General features: G+C 57.8%; 1 protein-coding gene across 1 annotated transcript in view; it reads left to right on the top strand.

Annotated features, from left to right (window-relative positions):
- Positions 1–15,337, top strand: part of ASS1 (argininosuccinate synthase 1) — a gene marked incomplete at its 5' end in the record, with an annotated part of 44,412 nt that overhangs the window by 14,531 nt on the left and 14,544 nt on the right. Inside the window, 5 exons of the mRNA XM_079706623.1 lie at positions 1,276–1,346; positions 1,924–1,954; positions 6,922–7,012; positions 9,975–10,059; positions 10,591–10,655. Of these exons, the coding sequence (XP_079562749.1) occupies positions 1,276–1,346; positions 1,924–1,954; positions 6,922–7,012; positions 9,975–10,059; positions 10,591–10,655 (343 nt within the window). The remainder of the gene's footprint in view (positions 1–1,275; positions 1,347–1,923; positions 1,955–6,921; positions 7,013–9,974; positions 10,060–10,590; positions 10,656–15,337) is intronic.

Raw genomic sequence — 15,337 nt, 5'->3', positions numbered from 1 at the left:
GGAGCCCCCTGACCTTGATCAGCCTCTAAATGAGGTGTTCCGTTTGCCCATGCGGTTTACATGGAAGAGTATGCAAATTTTAGAGTGGGTGTGGGCTGTTTCTTTTAAAAGGAGCCTCTGGGTAAAGCTTGACAAAAATCAAGAGGGGATAACCTAATTTACTTTGAAATTTTAAGGTGCTGATGAAGGAAACAGCGGCTCCCTGGAGGAAGCCTCTAGAATCTTAGTCGTGGGCATGAGCTGAGCCTGGGCAGAGCCCCATTAAGAGAGATGGGGCGATGCTGGTGGAAGCTGTGGGACCCTGGGCTGGCCAGGTTGGAGGACCCACCCAGGGGGCGAGGTGCTGAAAGGGGGCCTGGGAGGCGGAGCGGACGATCTCGCTGACTTAAAGGGGGCCGGGCTGGGCCACTCAGCTTTTGTGCCCCGTAAGCCCGGGAGGGGAAAGCAGGATGTAATGCACATGCTGGGTCCAGCCAGGTGTCAGCCAGGGCAGCACGGGGCAGCTCAGGAAGCCAGCCACATCTTTAATCCAAAAGGCCTTCCAAGTGTCATCAACAGCCTTTCAGGCCCAGGGTCTCCAGAGGGATAACTTTTCTCCTTGAACCAAGGCATGGATCATCTGGGAAGCAAAGCATAGTCAGAACCAACAGGGAGGATGGGGGCTATTCCTTCTCAGGGCTGCAGAGTGATGTGTGTGGTGACGGCTGGGCAGTGGGGAGAAGTGGCCCCGGGAAGCGCCCGGCCACACCCCGTAAACAAGTGTCCTGAACGAGCAGCTCCCATGGGCGCCTCTCGCTTCCTCAGGTGAATGTTAAGCACCCCTGTGGGTGCAGATGCCTTGGCTGAGATCCATATTGGAAGTTGGGTCCATTCCAGCTCCCGGCTCATAGGGCCACGGTGGGGGGGTCAGCCGGTGGTGCTGGGAGACCCTCAGCACACCGCCTGGCACACTCTTAAGTGCTTGGGGGGGCACTTGAAGTATAGACTCAGAATCTTCTGGAAGAAACCTCCAAGGCCAGCGTCCACTCCACAGCATCTCAGACACAGGGTCTTATAGTTTCTGCCTGGGCATATCTGGAAATGGGCCCTCCCTCCCTCCCTGAGCAGCCTGGGGGAGGGGAAGGAAACCAGGGGTTGCGTCCAGGGCCTTGCCTGCATGGGAGCCAGAGTTTGGGGATGTCTCTGACCTTGAAAGAAAACCAAGGCAGCTGGGCCTGACCCTTGTGTCTACTTCAAGCTGCCTCACGCCAGCGCGGTGTTGCCTCTTACCTGCAGCAACATGGAATTCCCGTCCCAGTCACCCCCAAGAACCCGTGGAGCATGGACGAGAATCTGATGCACATCAGGTAAGACGTCGCCCACCTGTCCACCGCTCTGCTTAGCGTCCGTGAGCGCCTGTCTGCGTCGGGCCAGGATGTAGTGGTGGCCCACACGACACATGGTCCCTGCCCTTATGGAGCCCGGGGGCCTCGAGGAGACAGGCCACCTCATTCCCAGCTCTTGCCACAGTTCTGCTGAGTGCCAGCCATAGATAAAGGGCACCTGGCCTCGGCTGGGGTGTCGGGGAGGGCTTCTCTGAGCAAGTGGCATTGGAGGTTAAAACCTTAAGGATGAGGAGGGACCGGCCGGGGCTCAGGGAAGGGCATCGAAAGCAGAGGGAAGGAACAGCATCGGGGAACAACCCTCTGAGAAGGCCCCCTGGATCTGGCGCCCTGAAGACTGAGGGAAGTGTCCCAGGCCCTTGCTTGTAGCCCGCAGCTCCCACGGCCAACTGCGGTGGGCCCAGAATGTTCCAGGCGGGCTTGGCAGCAGTTGCTTTGGCGGAGATGAAAGGACAGACCGGACTTACGATGGGGGTAGGGGTGTCAAGGCTGTGTCCCTCTGCCGCCCTCCACTGACCCCCATCTTTCTTCTCCCCTACAGCTACGAGGCTGGAATCCTGGAGAACCCCAAGGTAATTCCCCATTTCCCCAAGCCGGCTGTCTAGCGGTGGCTGCTCCGTGCCGATACTGTCTGGTGTGTTTGTAGCCTAATTTGAAATTTCACGGGGGGCCGGGCATGGGGCTGGGGCCGAGTCCTGCCTATGTTCCCCGACCCTCCCCACCGGGCGCCCCGCCGCCTGGCCACTCCACACTGCGTTTTAAGATCCACCCCCCTCTCTGGTGCTCTTTTTCTAATTGCTGTTGGGATGAATAGGAGAAGGAAATATTTCAGGGCAGCATAGAGCCAGAGTGTGATTGTGAGACAATAAAGAAGCAATTAGGCAGATGAGACACTTGTGGGAGGGCCGAGCCTCTGCCCTCTCAGGCCGCTGCTGCCATGGGGGGAGGTGGCACAGATCAGAGCCTCAGGACCCATTCGTCTGGGCCTGTGCCCGCCTGCGTCAGGCCGCCCTGATGCCCCTGTCCCCAGCCTCCCAGGCTGGGCCTCGGCCGTGTTTGAAGTTTAGGATTTCTCTCCCTGGGGGGTTTTCCTTTGTATCTCCCCCCCGCCCACTGTGGGAGATGGAGCGAGATCTACCCTGGGAAGAGAAAGGTCTCTTTGTCCCTGAGGGACTGTGTCTCAGCCTGGCTCAGCCCCCCCACACCACCACCACCCCCACCGGCGGGTGGCTGCTTTGGGGGTGGGGTGCTCATCTGATGTTAGGGGAGAAGTGTGCTGGGAGGCCGGGCCTGGGGGGGTCCAGGAAGACCAGCCGGAGTGGAGGAGGCTGGCTGCTTCGGGGGAGGTGGGGTGGCTCCCCACAGGCACCAGGCCTCTTGGTCGGAGTTGGCAATAATATAACGCGTACCAGTGACGTTTCTGGAGCCCGGCCTGGCATTCACATTTTCCCGGCTCACTTTCCTGGGCTGCTGCCTCTGAGCCTCCTAGTTTCGTGGATGAGGAAACTTGAGGCCCAGGGAAGTGACTCGCCCCGGGCACCAGCTGCTCGGCAAGGGAGCAGGCCTGGTGGCCGTGTCGCCCCATCACAGGAGTGGCCCTCCAGCCTCTGTGGTTCCCCAGCGACCCGCACCTCCCTTCCGCACCCAGCTCAGTCCAGCCGTGTCACTCAGGAGAGCCTGGGCCTTCGTCCCCCCGGCCCCGGGCTTTTCCAGTTCATGCTCTGCCGAGCCCACGGCACTCGGGCCAGCCACCCCTAATTAGCCAGTCAGCCAGTGCCCAGGGGGGCGGAGGGGGCGCGGCTTGCAGGTGGGTGTCCCCCAGGCTCCAGGCCTGCTGGGCAACCATCCCACCGCTTCTGTAGTGGCCTGTGGCCTCTCACCTCAGGACTGGGGAAGCAGAGCCAAGGCCAGAGGGGGAGTGCAGGTCCCCTCCCCTCTCAGGCCTCCTTTCTAATGAGAGCAGTGGATGGGTAAGTAAGTGCTAAAGAGTGCATTTTTCAGGATTCTATCACCCAGTCAAGGTGGGAAAGTTAGTGCTTGGCTCCCAGAGATCTGAAACCTGGGTCTGAATCCTGACCCTGCTTCTATTGCTGTGCAACCTTGGGCAAGTTACCCAACCTCTCTGAACCTCTGACTCTTTATGCAAACAGTGGTAAATCACAACACCTCTCTCCTGCGGCATCGGAAGCACTTGGCCTGTTCCTAGCACAGGGCAAGGCCTCAATCATGGAGCCAGGGGTCCTGCCCTCCCTCCTCAAGCCAGCTAAGATTATTTGGGGGGGAAGGAGCCAAGGTTCTCTCAGGACCCCTCTCATCAGGCAGGAAAGGCTGGGCTGCGTGTGAGTCGAGGGGGAGACAGCATTCCCGCTGAGAAGTGTAGGGCCAGGCCGAGGGACTCAGGGTCTGGCCACTGTGGCCCTGCTTTCCCAGGCAGCTCCGCTGCAGCGTGCGGGCCAGGGGAGCCTGTGGTCCTCTCGTTGCCACCAGTAGATCCCAGGAATGAGGGGGAAGCCGCTAGGGGCCCGGGGGCACTACTCTCCACGGTGGAGGAACGCTGTACCCCGGGCAGCCCCGGGCCCCTTGGAAGGCGCTGGGGAGACAGAGCTTCAGGGAACCGGTGCCCCCTCCCCCTCTCCAGAAAAAGCCCGAGACCTGCTGAGGGGAGGGTTTGAAGGCAGATGGCGGAGCCATTTTCTGCCTCCATGAGGGCTGATTGAAGGGCAATGAGGCAGCTAATGCGAAGAAAGATAGAAATTTACTTGCTTTAACTTCATACGGCCCACAGTGAAAGAGCGCATTCAGTTGCCGGCCCGCCATATCTGATGGATGAATAAACCATTTGCAGCATCCATCATGCCTGTACATCATGGTTTAGTTCATGGGCCATTTGCTTTCAATTTCTCCTTCTCGGCCCTGTTTCATGCTTTCTTTCGCCCTCTCCCCACCCCACCCCCACTCTCTCTCTCTCTCTCTTTTTTTTCTTCACTCTCTTCCCTCCCCCAACACCCCCCCCACCAAGATGACATTGGAAGTGAGCCCTCCCGCTGGGATGGATAAATAGATGTTATTGATACTCAGCAACAAACTATTTGTCATTTGAACTGGGCTTTTAGGAGGGAGAGTAAAAAAGAAGGCAGGCGTGAGCCACCTTGGAATGCAAAGCAAATGTCACTTTATTTCTATTTAGTTATTTTATTTAATCGGTGCTGTCAGGGTGTCAGAAGCCTCCTACTTCCCACTGCAGAGAGCTGGGATGCTGGTCCCTCGAGGGCTTCCCACCTCCTCTCTCCTTCCATCCTGTTTGTGGCTCCGTTAAGTGTTTGGGAACTGATGGGCTGGCAGGCGCAGAACAGGTGGAGGTGGGAGGGAGGCGGCCTCAGGTGGAGGCGCCGGGGCTCTCAGCGCTGGTACCTGCTTTGAGTTCAGGCTGGGCTGGACAGCCAGTGAGGAGCCCCGGGCAGGTGGGAAAGGAGCTCTGGAGTCCTGTTGGTCACCCAGAGGTCCCAAGCCCTGTTTCACTTTGCCTTATGGCCGAGGATGGCCCTCGGGCCTGTTTCCAATGAATGTGGTGGTCGGCAGGACCCAGTAGGGCCTGGGGAGCTGGGCATTTCTCTGAAACCAGCCTGATGCCCGAGCTGTCTCTGGCCACATCCCTGGTGCTGTTTCTCGGCAGAGCCGCTGGGAAACAGCATGGGGTGCTGGGAAGAGCACAGGATAGGGATTCTAGGGTCCTCGGGGCTGAGTCCCAGGTCGATGGGGTGGGGTGGTATGATTTGGACAAGCGGCTTCTCTGGCTTTAGTTTTCCAACTGGTGCATGGAGGCATCAGGCTGGAGGTCCTTAAGGACCCTCCTCCTCCTTGGGTCTGTCTTGGAGTTCCGTTCTGGGTTCTTGTTCCTGCCCCACAAAAGGAAACAGATGAAGGGATGCAGCTGGTCTCAAGCCACACAGCCCTTTGGAGGTGTGAGGGCTTCATCACCGGCCCCATCTGAGCTCAGAAGTAAAGCTAGAAGGATCAACTGTCCCTGTTCGCCCAGGACTGGGGGGTTTCTCAGGGTATGGGAACTGGGATGGTTGGTCACCCTGACATAGAGTCAAGAAGCAAAGTGACCGCAGATGAGGGATCTGAGGCACTCCTGGTGGCCCCACCTCTCCTGGAGCAGCTCTTTCTCAGAGGGTGGCCTCACCAGGAGGCTGTTCCAGCAGTCCTGTCGCCTGCAGGGCAGGTTACAGCTTGCACCAGGCCCTCTCTGGCATCTTCTTGGGTGATTTTCATGTCCAGCAAAAAGATATAAAAATTGTCTATACATTTAAATTGTAAGGCAGTCAAAGGCAGGTATCATTCCCTCCCCCCCATTTTACAGATGAGAAAACCGAGGCTCGAACCGGTGAAGCAACTTGCCCAAGACCCCACAGCCTGAGGTCTCAACTCCCGGCTTTGGGGCTATTTTCCACCACTCTGAAATCCAACACATCATTGTTGAGGGCCTCGTGGGCTTCCTGCCCTGGGCCATGTGGCCCCACCTCCACACAGCATACAGGGTTGCACCTACAGTCCCCCTCCGCCTCTAGTTCTTCCTCCATAGGTGGGGTAACAGTACTTGACCTTCTTACTAAACGGGGCTGCAGAGAACACAAAGGAAGCTGCAGTTGCAAAGTGGCATGGGAATGTTTGCAGGGTTTTGAAAGGCAAGCTTTAAGGGACTGCACTTCCCAGGATGTCGGCAGGTGGATAACAGCGCTGGGCCCTGGCATGCCCCGCGCCCCCCACCCCCACGACGGACTTGAGCAGTCAGGCCCAAAGGGCCCCGGCCCCCACCGTGGCAAGTGTCCAAGCCACAGCCTGGGGGCGGGTCAGGGCCTCGGGAGTGGGAGGCAGGAGGGACTTGGAGGGTTCCAGGCAGCCAGCGGCCCCTCCGCTGCTGCATCAAGACGAGGGAGAGGCCCATTTTCCAACACGCCCAAGAAAAAAATATACATAAAGGTTGATGTGTTTTCAAATGGGTTTTTGCTTTGCTCTTCTCTTTTCTCCCTGTGAGTATTAACCTTGGGGACCCCGGGGACGGCTCTGCTCGCCAGAGCACCTGCTGGGGTCATGCGCAGTCATTAGCTTTGCGGTCAGTGCAGAATAAACCCCAATTCCCGGTGCCGGTGCCGGGGAGAGCGTGTGCGCCTGAGCCGCTCCCGGGAAGCCCGCCTAGCGCCTCGCTCCCCCAAAGTCACGCTTTTCCTGCCTGACTGGCTCCTCCTGCTATATTCTACCTCCAGCTGCGGGGGCGTCAAAGAAAAAGATGAGATCAAGTTGAGGGGAAAAATTGTCTGATTTCTTGAGCCCTTTGTTTCCCAGGCCCCTGGCAAGCGGGGCTGGCTCCGGGTGGGGGGCTGGGAGGCCTGCTGGACTGGCCAGCCGATGGCAAGTGCCAGCAGCTCCCTGGTTCTGGAGAGGGGCGCAGGAGGCTGCGTGCAGGGTGTCCAGGGACTGGCATGGCACGGTTTGGCTCTGGCACACTGCCCTCCAACCTCTTTCTGTCTTTTGTCAGAACCAAGCGCCTCCAGGCCTCTACACAAAGACCCAGGACCCGGCCAAAGCCCCCAACAGCCCAGACGTCCTTGAGATCGAGTTCAAGAAAGGTAGGTGCCCTCCTGTGGGGACTCCAAGGCGTGGACTCTTGGGGCCCTGGCTCTTTTCCCCTCCTTGCCTGGGAGCCTGGGCACGAGTCCTCTGCATCCCTCCTGTGTTCCTGGAAGCCAGGGTCCAGGCTGGGGCTTCAAATGTTCCCAACTGCCCCCTCCCCAGATGGCGTGATCTGTGGAAGCCTCCAGGCTTGGGAAGAAAGCACCCTCTGCTGATGTCTATCAGTTCGTGGGCACCAGGGCTGGAGGGAGCATTCTAGTCCCCGAGCAACCACTTGCCGACTGCTTTGGCCCTTTGGGGAAGTCACTCCACTTTCCTGGCCTCAGTTTCCTCATCTGTAAACTGGGGATAAAAGAGTATCCACTGCCTCGTGTTTTCATGGTAGAGAATAAGATCTGGACGACGTGTATCCAGCGCAGGGCCCTGCACCACAGAGGTGCTCAGCCAGTATGAGTCTTACAGAGCCAGCCTCGGGGGCCCCCCTGACCCCATAGCTAGTTCTAAGTTAGCTGCTTGATGCGTCTCCCTACCCCCCATCCTGGGTTCAACGCTGCTGCCACTCTTGCTTGTGTCCTGATCTCCTCATCTCGTCTGCTACTACCATCAAGAAGTGTTTGCTGGCCTGAACTCGGTGCCCAGCCTTGAGCCTGGCACCAGGGACAACCCCCTTGCCCTGAAAGATGGAGGGAAAGCAAGGCACGCTGGGTAATGGAAGGAGCAGGACCAGGTTCAAGGCGAGGGCTCAGAGTGTCCAAGGAGAGGACTTTCCCAGGAGGCTGCAGCAATCGGAGAGGCAGAGGTGGAGGAACCAAGAGGGGTTGGGAGGGCATCCCAAGCCCAGGCAGGGAGGCTGGCCCTTCTGTGGGCCAGGCAGCGGCAGGGAGAGAGCAGAGGGAGGGGGCTCTGCAGGGAGGCCTTTCCCAAGGCACCTCGGAGCCGGAGGACGGGGAGGGGCAAGCAGGGGCCCGGATAGATCCCCGGCTCTCACCTGCCAGCGTGACCTTGACAACCAGCTTCACCTTTCTGGGCCTCAGGCTCACTCGCCTATAAAATGGGCCACAGAAATGATGCTCGCGGGTGCCGAGCACGAGGTATGGAGGGAGGCGCTGGGGAAAAAAAAGCCTGTTGATACTTTAATAAACTGCCTCCTCCAGGCCTTTCCCAAGAGCCCGGCCAAGTCAATGGGCATTTTCATCGCTCCCCCCACCCCAACCCCGCCCCGCCGCTATCAGTTCAAACCCTTGAGTTTCATGCCCCCTGGGGACCAAAAGGCCCTTAGTCTAAGGCCCCTAAAGGTAGCTGGAGCCCTAAGTCCATCTCAGGCCCACTCTCTCTGACCCAGGGCTGTGCTGGCGTGGGGCCTCTTTGGGCATCATCTCTGAGAAGTTGGTGAGATGAACCCAGGCAGCACGCCCCACCCCAGGTCCCCCGGAAAACTGGGAGGGCGGTGAGGGTGGGAGGTGGGCAGGAGGCAGCAGAGGGTCCTGAACACAGGCTCTGACCCCCTTCCCTCCAGGAACCGGGCAGCTCCGGGGGCTGAGCCCGAGAAGAAACGTGATCCATTTTAATGATCTGGGGACTGTCTGAAAAAAAAAGAAAAACGTAGACGGGAGGAACCCTCCTCGGCCACTCCCCATTCACTCTCTGGTTAATTTATTTGAAGTTTTAATCTAATTATTAACTATTTTAAAGGCTAAGAGGCTTTCTCTGGCAGCAGCACCAACAATGTCAGCTCCTCTCCGGGGCAGGCCCCATCCGAGGCCCCGTGAGGGCCATAATAGGACCCGGAGGGAGAGAAAGGAAGAGGGGAGAGGCGGGGGGTGGCAAGAGGGGCTTAAGGTTCATTATTGGGCGGACTTACATTTAATAGCAATTTACAACCAAGTTATAAAACCCCTGGAAATGGGGGTTAAGAATGGTGAGGCTGACAGCCCCTGAGCGAAGCCCCTCCAAGCGGCGCCTGGCTAATAAAGACTCGAAAGCCGCTATTGAGGCCTGATTGGCACCCGATGGCTGGCTACATGGTAATGAGCTGGGCAGATGGGTGGGGGATTAGCCGCCAACTTTGAACAGCTTTTCTTTGTCACTGTTACAGCTCTCTTGTTAGTCCTCTAATACATTTATTGCTCATTTCACACCGCTCGAGAAAGTGCCCCTTGCTATTCAAAGTCAACCCCGAACCCACACACTGCCCCCCTCCAGCCACCGCCCCCACCCCCGGACTTGGCCCTTCCCTCTCCGAGCGGCTGCCTCCCTCCTGCCCTCCTGCCACCCCAGACCCAACTTCTCAGAATGCAGACGCCTCCAGCACCTCGCCTGCCGGCGCGGGCATCATTTCACCCCCATCAATCAGATGGCTGTGTGCGGGTCTGGGGTACAGGGTTGGGGCTTGGGGGTCCGCCTGACAGACGTGGCCGGGGGCCGTGTGTGTGTGTGTGTGTGTGTGTGTGTGTGTGCTCAGCCGCACCTCAGCCAGGCGCTCCCCCCCGCCGTGTGTGTGTGTGTGTGTGTGTGTGTGTGTGTGTGTGTGTGTGTGTGTGTGTGTGTGTGTGTGAGCTCAGCCGCACCTCAGCCAGGCGCTCCCCCCCGCCCCGTAACTGGTAGGACAGACGGTACTCCCGGTACTCCCTGGTAAGACAATGGTGGAGCGTGAAATTCAATTAGTTCAGGGCCTGGTTCCAATTTCACAGCCCCTAAATGCAAAAGGAGCAAAGAGAATGGGAAGGGTGGGGGAGAGGTTTTTATTGCGTTTTCCCTTTCATTCTGGGGGGCTTTCTCGCCCCTTCTCTCTCCCCAGCAGGCCTCAACCTGCACAGGGCTTTTCAAGGAGTCATTTGGAGTCCATATCTGTCACATCCATTTAAGGCATTTCGGGGGGAGGGAAGGGGCGGGGTAACAGGCACAGGCTCGTCCGCTGAGCTCCAGCCACGGGCCCACTGCGCTCTCCTCCCACCCTAGGGGTCCCTGTGAAGGTGACCAACGTCAGGGATGGCACCACCCACAGCACGGCCTTGGAGCTCTTCCTGTACCTGAATGAAGTCGCGTGAGTGCCCGCAGCCCTGCCCGGCCTCCTGGGAAGCCACCATCTTGGGCAAGCACCAGCCCGGACCACTGGGGCTGATGGTCCCAGCCTGAGGCTGAAGGGCCAGGGAGGACAGGCCAGTGTCCTGCAGTCAGCCTCGGCACAGCCCCATCGCCGTGGGGTCCTCTGGTTCCGTGGGAGAGTCCTGGTGGCTCTCAGCCTCGGAAGGTAACAACCCCAGGGGCCTACTGCCTCCTAGGGATGGTCCGGAACTTCCAAGCTCTCTGCTGGATCTGAGACCAGGGTAGAAGGAAAGATGAGCAGTGGATAGGGCTGGGGGCCACGTGAGGCCCAGGACAGAGATAAAGGAAGTTGCACGTTGAACTCGCTGTGTGTCCTAGGATAGCCCTTCCCTCCTTGGGCCTCAGTTTCCCCACCTGTCCAATGGGTGTTTGGACCAGGGGGCCTGGCTCACATGTCCTCTGAGTCTTGGATCCCGAGAGGGTGCCTGACGCCCTGCCTGTGACCCCAAGTGACCGGTTCTCCCCACAGGGGCAAGCATGGTGTGGGCCGCATCGACATCGTGGAGAACCGCTTCATCGGGATGAAGTCCCGGGGTGAGTCTGCCCGCCGCCCTCAGGGGCATGCCTCGGCTCCGAGCGGCCCCTAACACGCCAGTCACGTGCGGGTGTTGCTACTCCCAGGCTGACTTTGGGCAAGTCCTTTCACCCCGCCAGACTGTTTCCCTCCTGTGAAGTGGGGATGAGGGGCCCTTGGCCACTGATGTCTGAAGGCATCACGAGAAGAGCTGTCCCAGGGGCAGGGAGAGGCTCAGAGGAGAGAGGAGAGGGCGGCCAGGCCTGGAGGTCAGGCTCTCCTGTGGCCCTGGGGCGGGTCGGCCAGGCTTAGAGGCAGACCATGCAGGGCTGATTTCGTGGTCATTAAGCCTGCGTGGACGAGGCCAGCTGGCCTGGTGGGGTGGGAATCCCGCCAGGGGTGGGCGCTGTGAGCCATCCAGGGCCTGAGGGCCTGTTCCAGGGTCTGGCATGGCATGGGGGCGGGGCTCTGACTTGGTGCTGAGTGGCTGCCACCTTGGCTAAGCTGCCCCGCCCATATCCACCTGCAGCTGGGCCCGGAGGGAGGATAGGCTGGTCCCCAGGCAGGGGCTCTGTCTCCTCTTAGCAAGCAGAGCCCCATGGTTCCCTATCAGTCACTCATCGTGTTGTCTGGACCACACCCTCCCCCATCCATATGAGGGGATCTCCTGTTCCCCAGTGGTAAAGCAACGCTGCGTGCTTCCGGACTTCAAGATGGAGGGGCAAGCTTTCAGCGGTCAGAGTCCCTGGGCTGGGCACTCGAGTCTTTAAGCACCGGGGATGGGGTTGAGGCCTCTTGTGTGGGCAGGTGTTTAACTCGCTTTGCTTAGGGTCAATTTAAAAGGATGACACAGCCAAATAAAACCAGGGCAGGGTATAGCCATGGCCCTTTGTCTTTCAGGGTGCTTTTACTAAGATTCTAAAATCCAAAGAGAGCCGATGGCTGGGTTTCAGCAGTTAGAAAGGGCACTGGTCCGGAGGCAGGATGCTGGGGCTTTCATGCCAGGTTCGCTGTGCCTTGCTAGATGACCTTGGACTTGTTACCTCTGGGCCTCAGTTTCCCCAGGTGTAATGCGGTAGGCATGGGGATGGGAGCTGGATCATTCTGGTTCTGACCTGTTTGAATTTATCTCAAAAGGGGAGGAAGGAAGGAAAGTGGCTTTACCTGTTTCGTGTGTTTTTTCCTCTTCGACACACATATACTCTGTGAGAAACAACCTAATTGAAACTCTCTCTCGGGAAGGCCTTGTGGAGAACAATATTACTAATTTGCTTCTCCCTTTTATCCTCACTTACCTTTGTATCTTACCTATATTAACATCTGATTAAATGTCCCTTTGTCTCAGTCTGCCCTTGGGAGCCAGCACAATGCAAACTATCCAAGGCAGACCCCGGAGGGACCTTGGGGAGCCAGAGACCAGCACCCTCATTTTACTGACAGGGAAACCAAGGCTCAAAGTCACAGGCACCAGGACCAGGACTCATGTCCAGACACAGAGAGGCATGGAGTGGAGGGCTGAGAGATTGAACTCTGCTAGATCCGGGTTCTAGCCCATGTGTAATAGCAGGAAGTGGCCCAGTGGAGGAACTTCATAAATGGCAGCAGCCCCACAGGGATGCTGAAAGGGCAAAGGCAGCCTATGCCCTCTGGGTACCGTCCAAGTGGCTCAGAGATGTCCACTCGGGGCCTATTGTCACATCCCTCCCATGCCCACGGCAGGCATCACTAATTGATTGTGGATGCTGATCAGTGCTGCTGACAATGGAAAGATAAGGGCTAGCCTGAGGTCACTCTGTGAAATGGCACGCAAGTGAACTTGAACGGAAGGAGGTAGTCATAAAGGCGCGAACTGGGCTAATCTGGGAAGACATCCTGAAAGAGGTGGCAGGAGAATAGGCTTCAACTGGTAGAACATGGAACAGAGTGGAGTGGGAGCCTTCCAGCGGGAGTGGTAGAGAAGGTAGGAGGAGCCCCAAGTGGCCAGCTGGGTGGTGGGTTGGGTCTGAGGCTGACTGACCCCCGGGAGGCACATTGAAGGGCTGGTGTCAGGGGCCAGGCCCTGTTTACCACGCTTGACTCCCCATCTTGGTTCCATCACCATTGGGAAAGCAACATAAGCCTCTCTGAGCCTCAACTTCTTCATCTGTGAAATGGGTTGTGGTGCAGATCAGAGACCTGTTGACCCATAGCAGGAGCTGTGCCTGGATGGTAGACTTCCCACCTTTTCCCCAGAACTGGGGGCGTCATCACCACTGAAGGTGGGAGTCATGAGATTAGCACTTGGTTCCGACTCCCTTGGCTTCTGACCACCCACCTGAGGAGAAGATTCCTGAGGCACAGCCCTGACTCTGCCCAGGTACTGTGTGTGCACCTGTGGGGGGCTGTCCCTAAAAGCATAGCATTTAGCCTGAGCGTGGTACAGTCTTTGGGGAAGACAACCAGGGTTCTAAGTCCCAAGGACTTGCTGTGTGACCTTAGGCAAGTTGCTTTCCCTCTCTACGCCTCTCACCAACAAAGGTGGGCACACTAGGTGATCTCACCATCTCCCTCTGGAAGTTCTAACTTGCCTATTTTCTGACTTGGGTTGGGGGGGTGAGAAAAGAAAGTTGCTTCATAATTTTAGGGGGAGGTCTTGTTTTTTATTTCTCCACTCCCCAATAATTCACTGTGAGAAAGAAAGGCAGGGGGTAGGGGCAATAAATGGGGACGAAGTGGATTCACCCACAGGTCTATGGTCACCACAGGTCTATGGTCACGGGAGAAACTGTTAATTGTCAATTATATTGAGGGCACAGCAGGAAAGTGCTATTGTTTGTACCTTGGTATACAAGGGGGAAATGTCATTTGTATTCATTTTACAAAGCTCGCCATTGAAATCCGTTAAGGGCTTGGGGTTTTTTGGGGTGGGGGTGGGTGGCAGTGGGTGGGTAGGAAGTTGGGCAGTGCTAGTGCCCTGGGTCTGGGGTGGCCGGGTCAGCAGCGCTCGGGGCCATGGGGTCAGCGGGCCGGGGGCTGGGGAAGCTGCAGATGGAGTCGCTTTCGCTGTATTGTGGCTGTTCACATCGTCATTATCACATTATCTTTTTAACTCTGGAGGGGGGCTAGTTAAGTGAAGTAAGTGTAATCAGCGGGGAGGGGAAGCGGGGTAAGGAAGGCAGGAGGGAAGCAGGGAAGGAGCCAGCACGGGTCCTTCCCTCGCCTTCTCTCCGGCTGGTTCCTCTCCTCCCGGCCCTGCCCTGTGGGGCTCACCCCTGCCTGCTTTCTGTTCTTCCCTCCACCCCTCCTGTCCACTCCCCCCTCCTCCACCCTCCCATCTCTCTCCCACTCTCCCGTCCTCCCTCACTTCCTCCTTACTCCTCCACTTTCTGGCTAAGAAGGAACAAGGGTTGCCGCCCACCTGTCCAGGCCTCCCAGAGGCTCCACTCAGATAGAATGTTCCAGAGTGGAGGGAGACCTGTGAAGCAAAGGTGTTTGCATTCCCAGAAGCCTGGAATGGCCAGACTCGGAGGCCTACCCTGATTCCCAGGATGGGGCCTGTGGGGTTCCAGGAGGACAGAGGATGGCTAGAGCCCCACCGGGACTTGCCTCCCCCTCACCATGGCAACCGCCTCGATCCTTGGCCCTGGTACCTAAGCGGGGAGCCCCTGGGCTCCAGCCAGGCTCCCTTCCCCTGGCCTTTCCAAATCCCTCCCTCTGGATACTGCTTTCCCAAAGAATCGGAGGCTCTGGTCCAGGTGCCCTAGCCCCCAGCCCCGCCCCCGCCCCCCAGCCGAGTTGGCAGGTCCCACTCAATTCTGCCAAATTGCTCAATCTGGGCTAACCTGGCAGCCTCAGGAACAGATGAGAAGGATTTAAGCGGTGGCAGCTGTCTCGGTCCCCACCTCTTCCTCCTTGGTCCCCTCTCCCCCCAGGCTCGGCCACCCCCCAGCTCCTTGCCCTTCCTCCCCACCCGCTCCTTGGCAGTAATTATGGTGTGATTGAAGCTGCTCCACGGAGAACCGCTGACACCTCTGTCTTTTTCCTGTAAACACGGAGAGATGAAAATAGACACTTGAATCCGCTGCGCGTGTCACTCCGAAGATGTCTGCTGTCTCTTCCACAGCGACACCGAGACTCACCTGTCATTTCCTCCTTCTTTTTGCGCAGTGGTTTGTATGCCGGCTGTCAAAAGCCCCAAATCCATCGTCTTTTAGCATCAGGTTTCTGTCACTGGTTTTTTTAAAGTCATTTTTTTTTCCAGAAGAAAGACACAGAAATCATCTGTACCCCCTACCCCTGTGGAGAGGAGAGGGAAGATCTTTAAGATCACACACACACACACACACACACACACACACACACACACGACAGCAGCAACCTGAAAACAACAAGCTTTTTGATCAGTCACAATTAACTTTAACACCTTCTAAGAAAAGGAACAGGAATATTAACTGTGCTCGTGTGTTTCACGGCTGCGGCTTTTCTTCTTGCCTGACTCTTCCTGCGGCAGCCCTGGAGGGTTGACAGCTGTGAGGCTGGTTCTAAGGGCGCAAGAATGGGGGACTCTGCCCGCCAGGCACGCTCTGCTCTTTTCCTGGGGAGCCCCTAAGGTGGGGCAGTAGTGGGGGGCCCTAGGGCAAGCATAGCTCTTCCTCAGTGGAAAGTGTGGATGTCTTCTCGCCCTGCAAACCACCCGTGCTGTTCCCTCTCTGGACTGCGGGGA

Source organism: Hyperoodon ampullatus (assembly GCF_949752795.1).
Source record: "Hyperoodon ampullatus genome assembly, chromosome: 6".
Classification (NCBI taxonomy): Eukaryota; Metazoa; Chordata; class Mammalia; order Artiodactyla; family Ziphiidae; genus Hyperoodon; species Hyperoodon ampullatus.
Note: the sequence above shows the minus strand (reverse complement) of the source record. Positions and strands in the feature narration are given on the sequence as shown.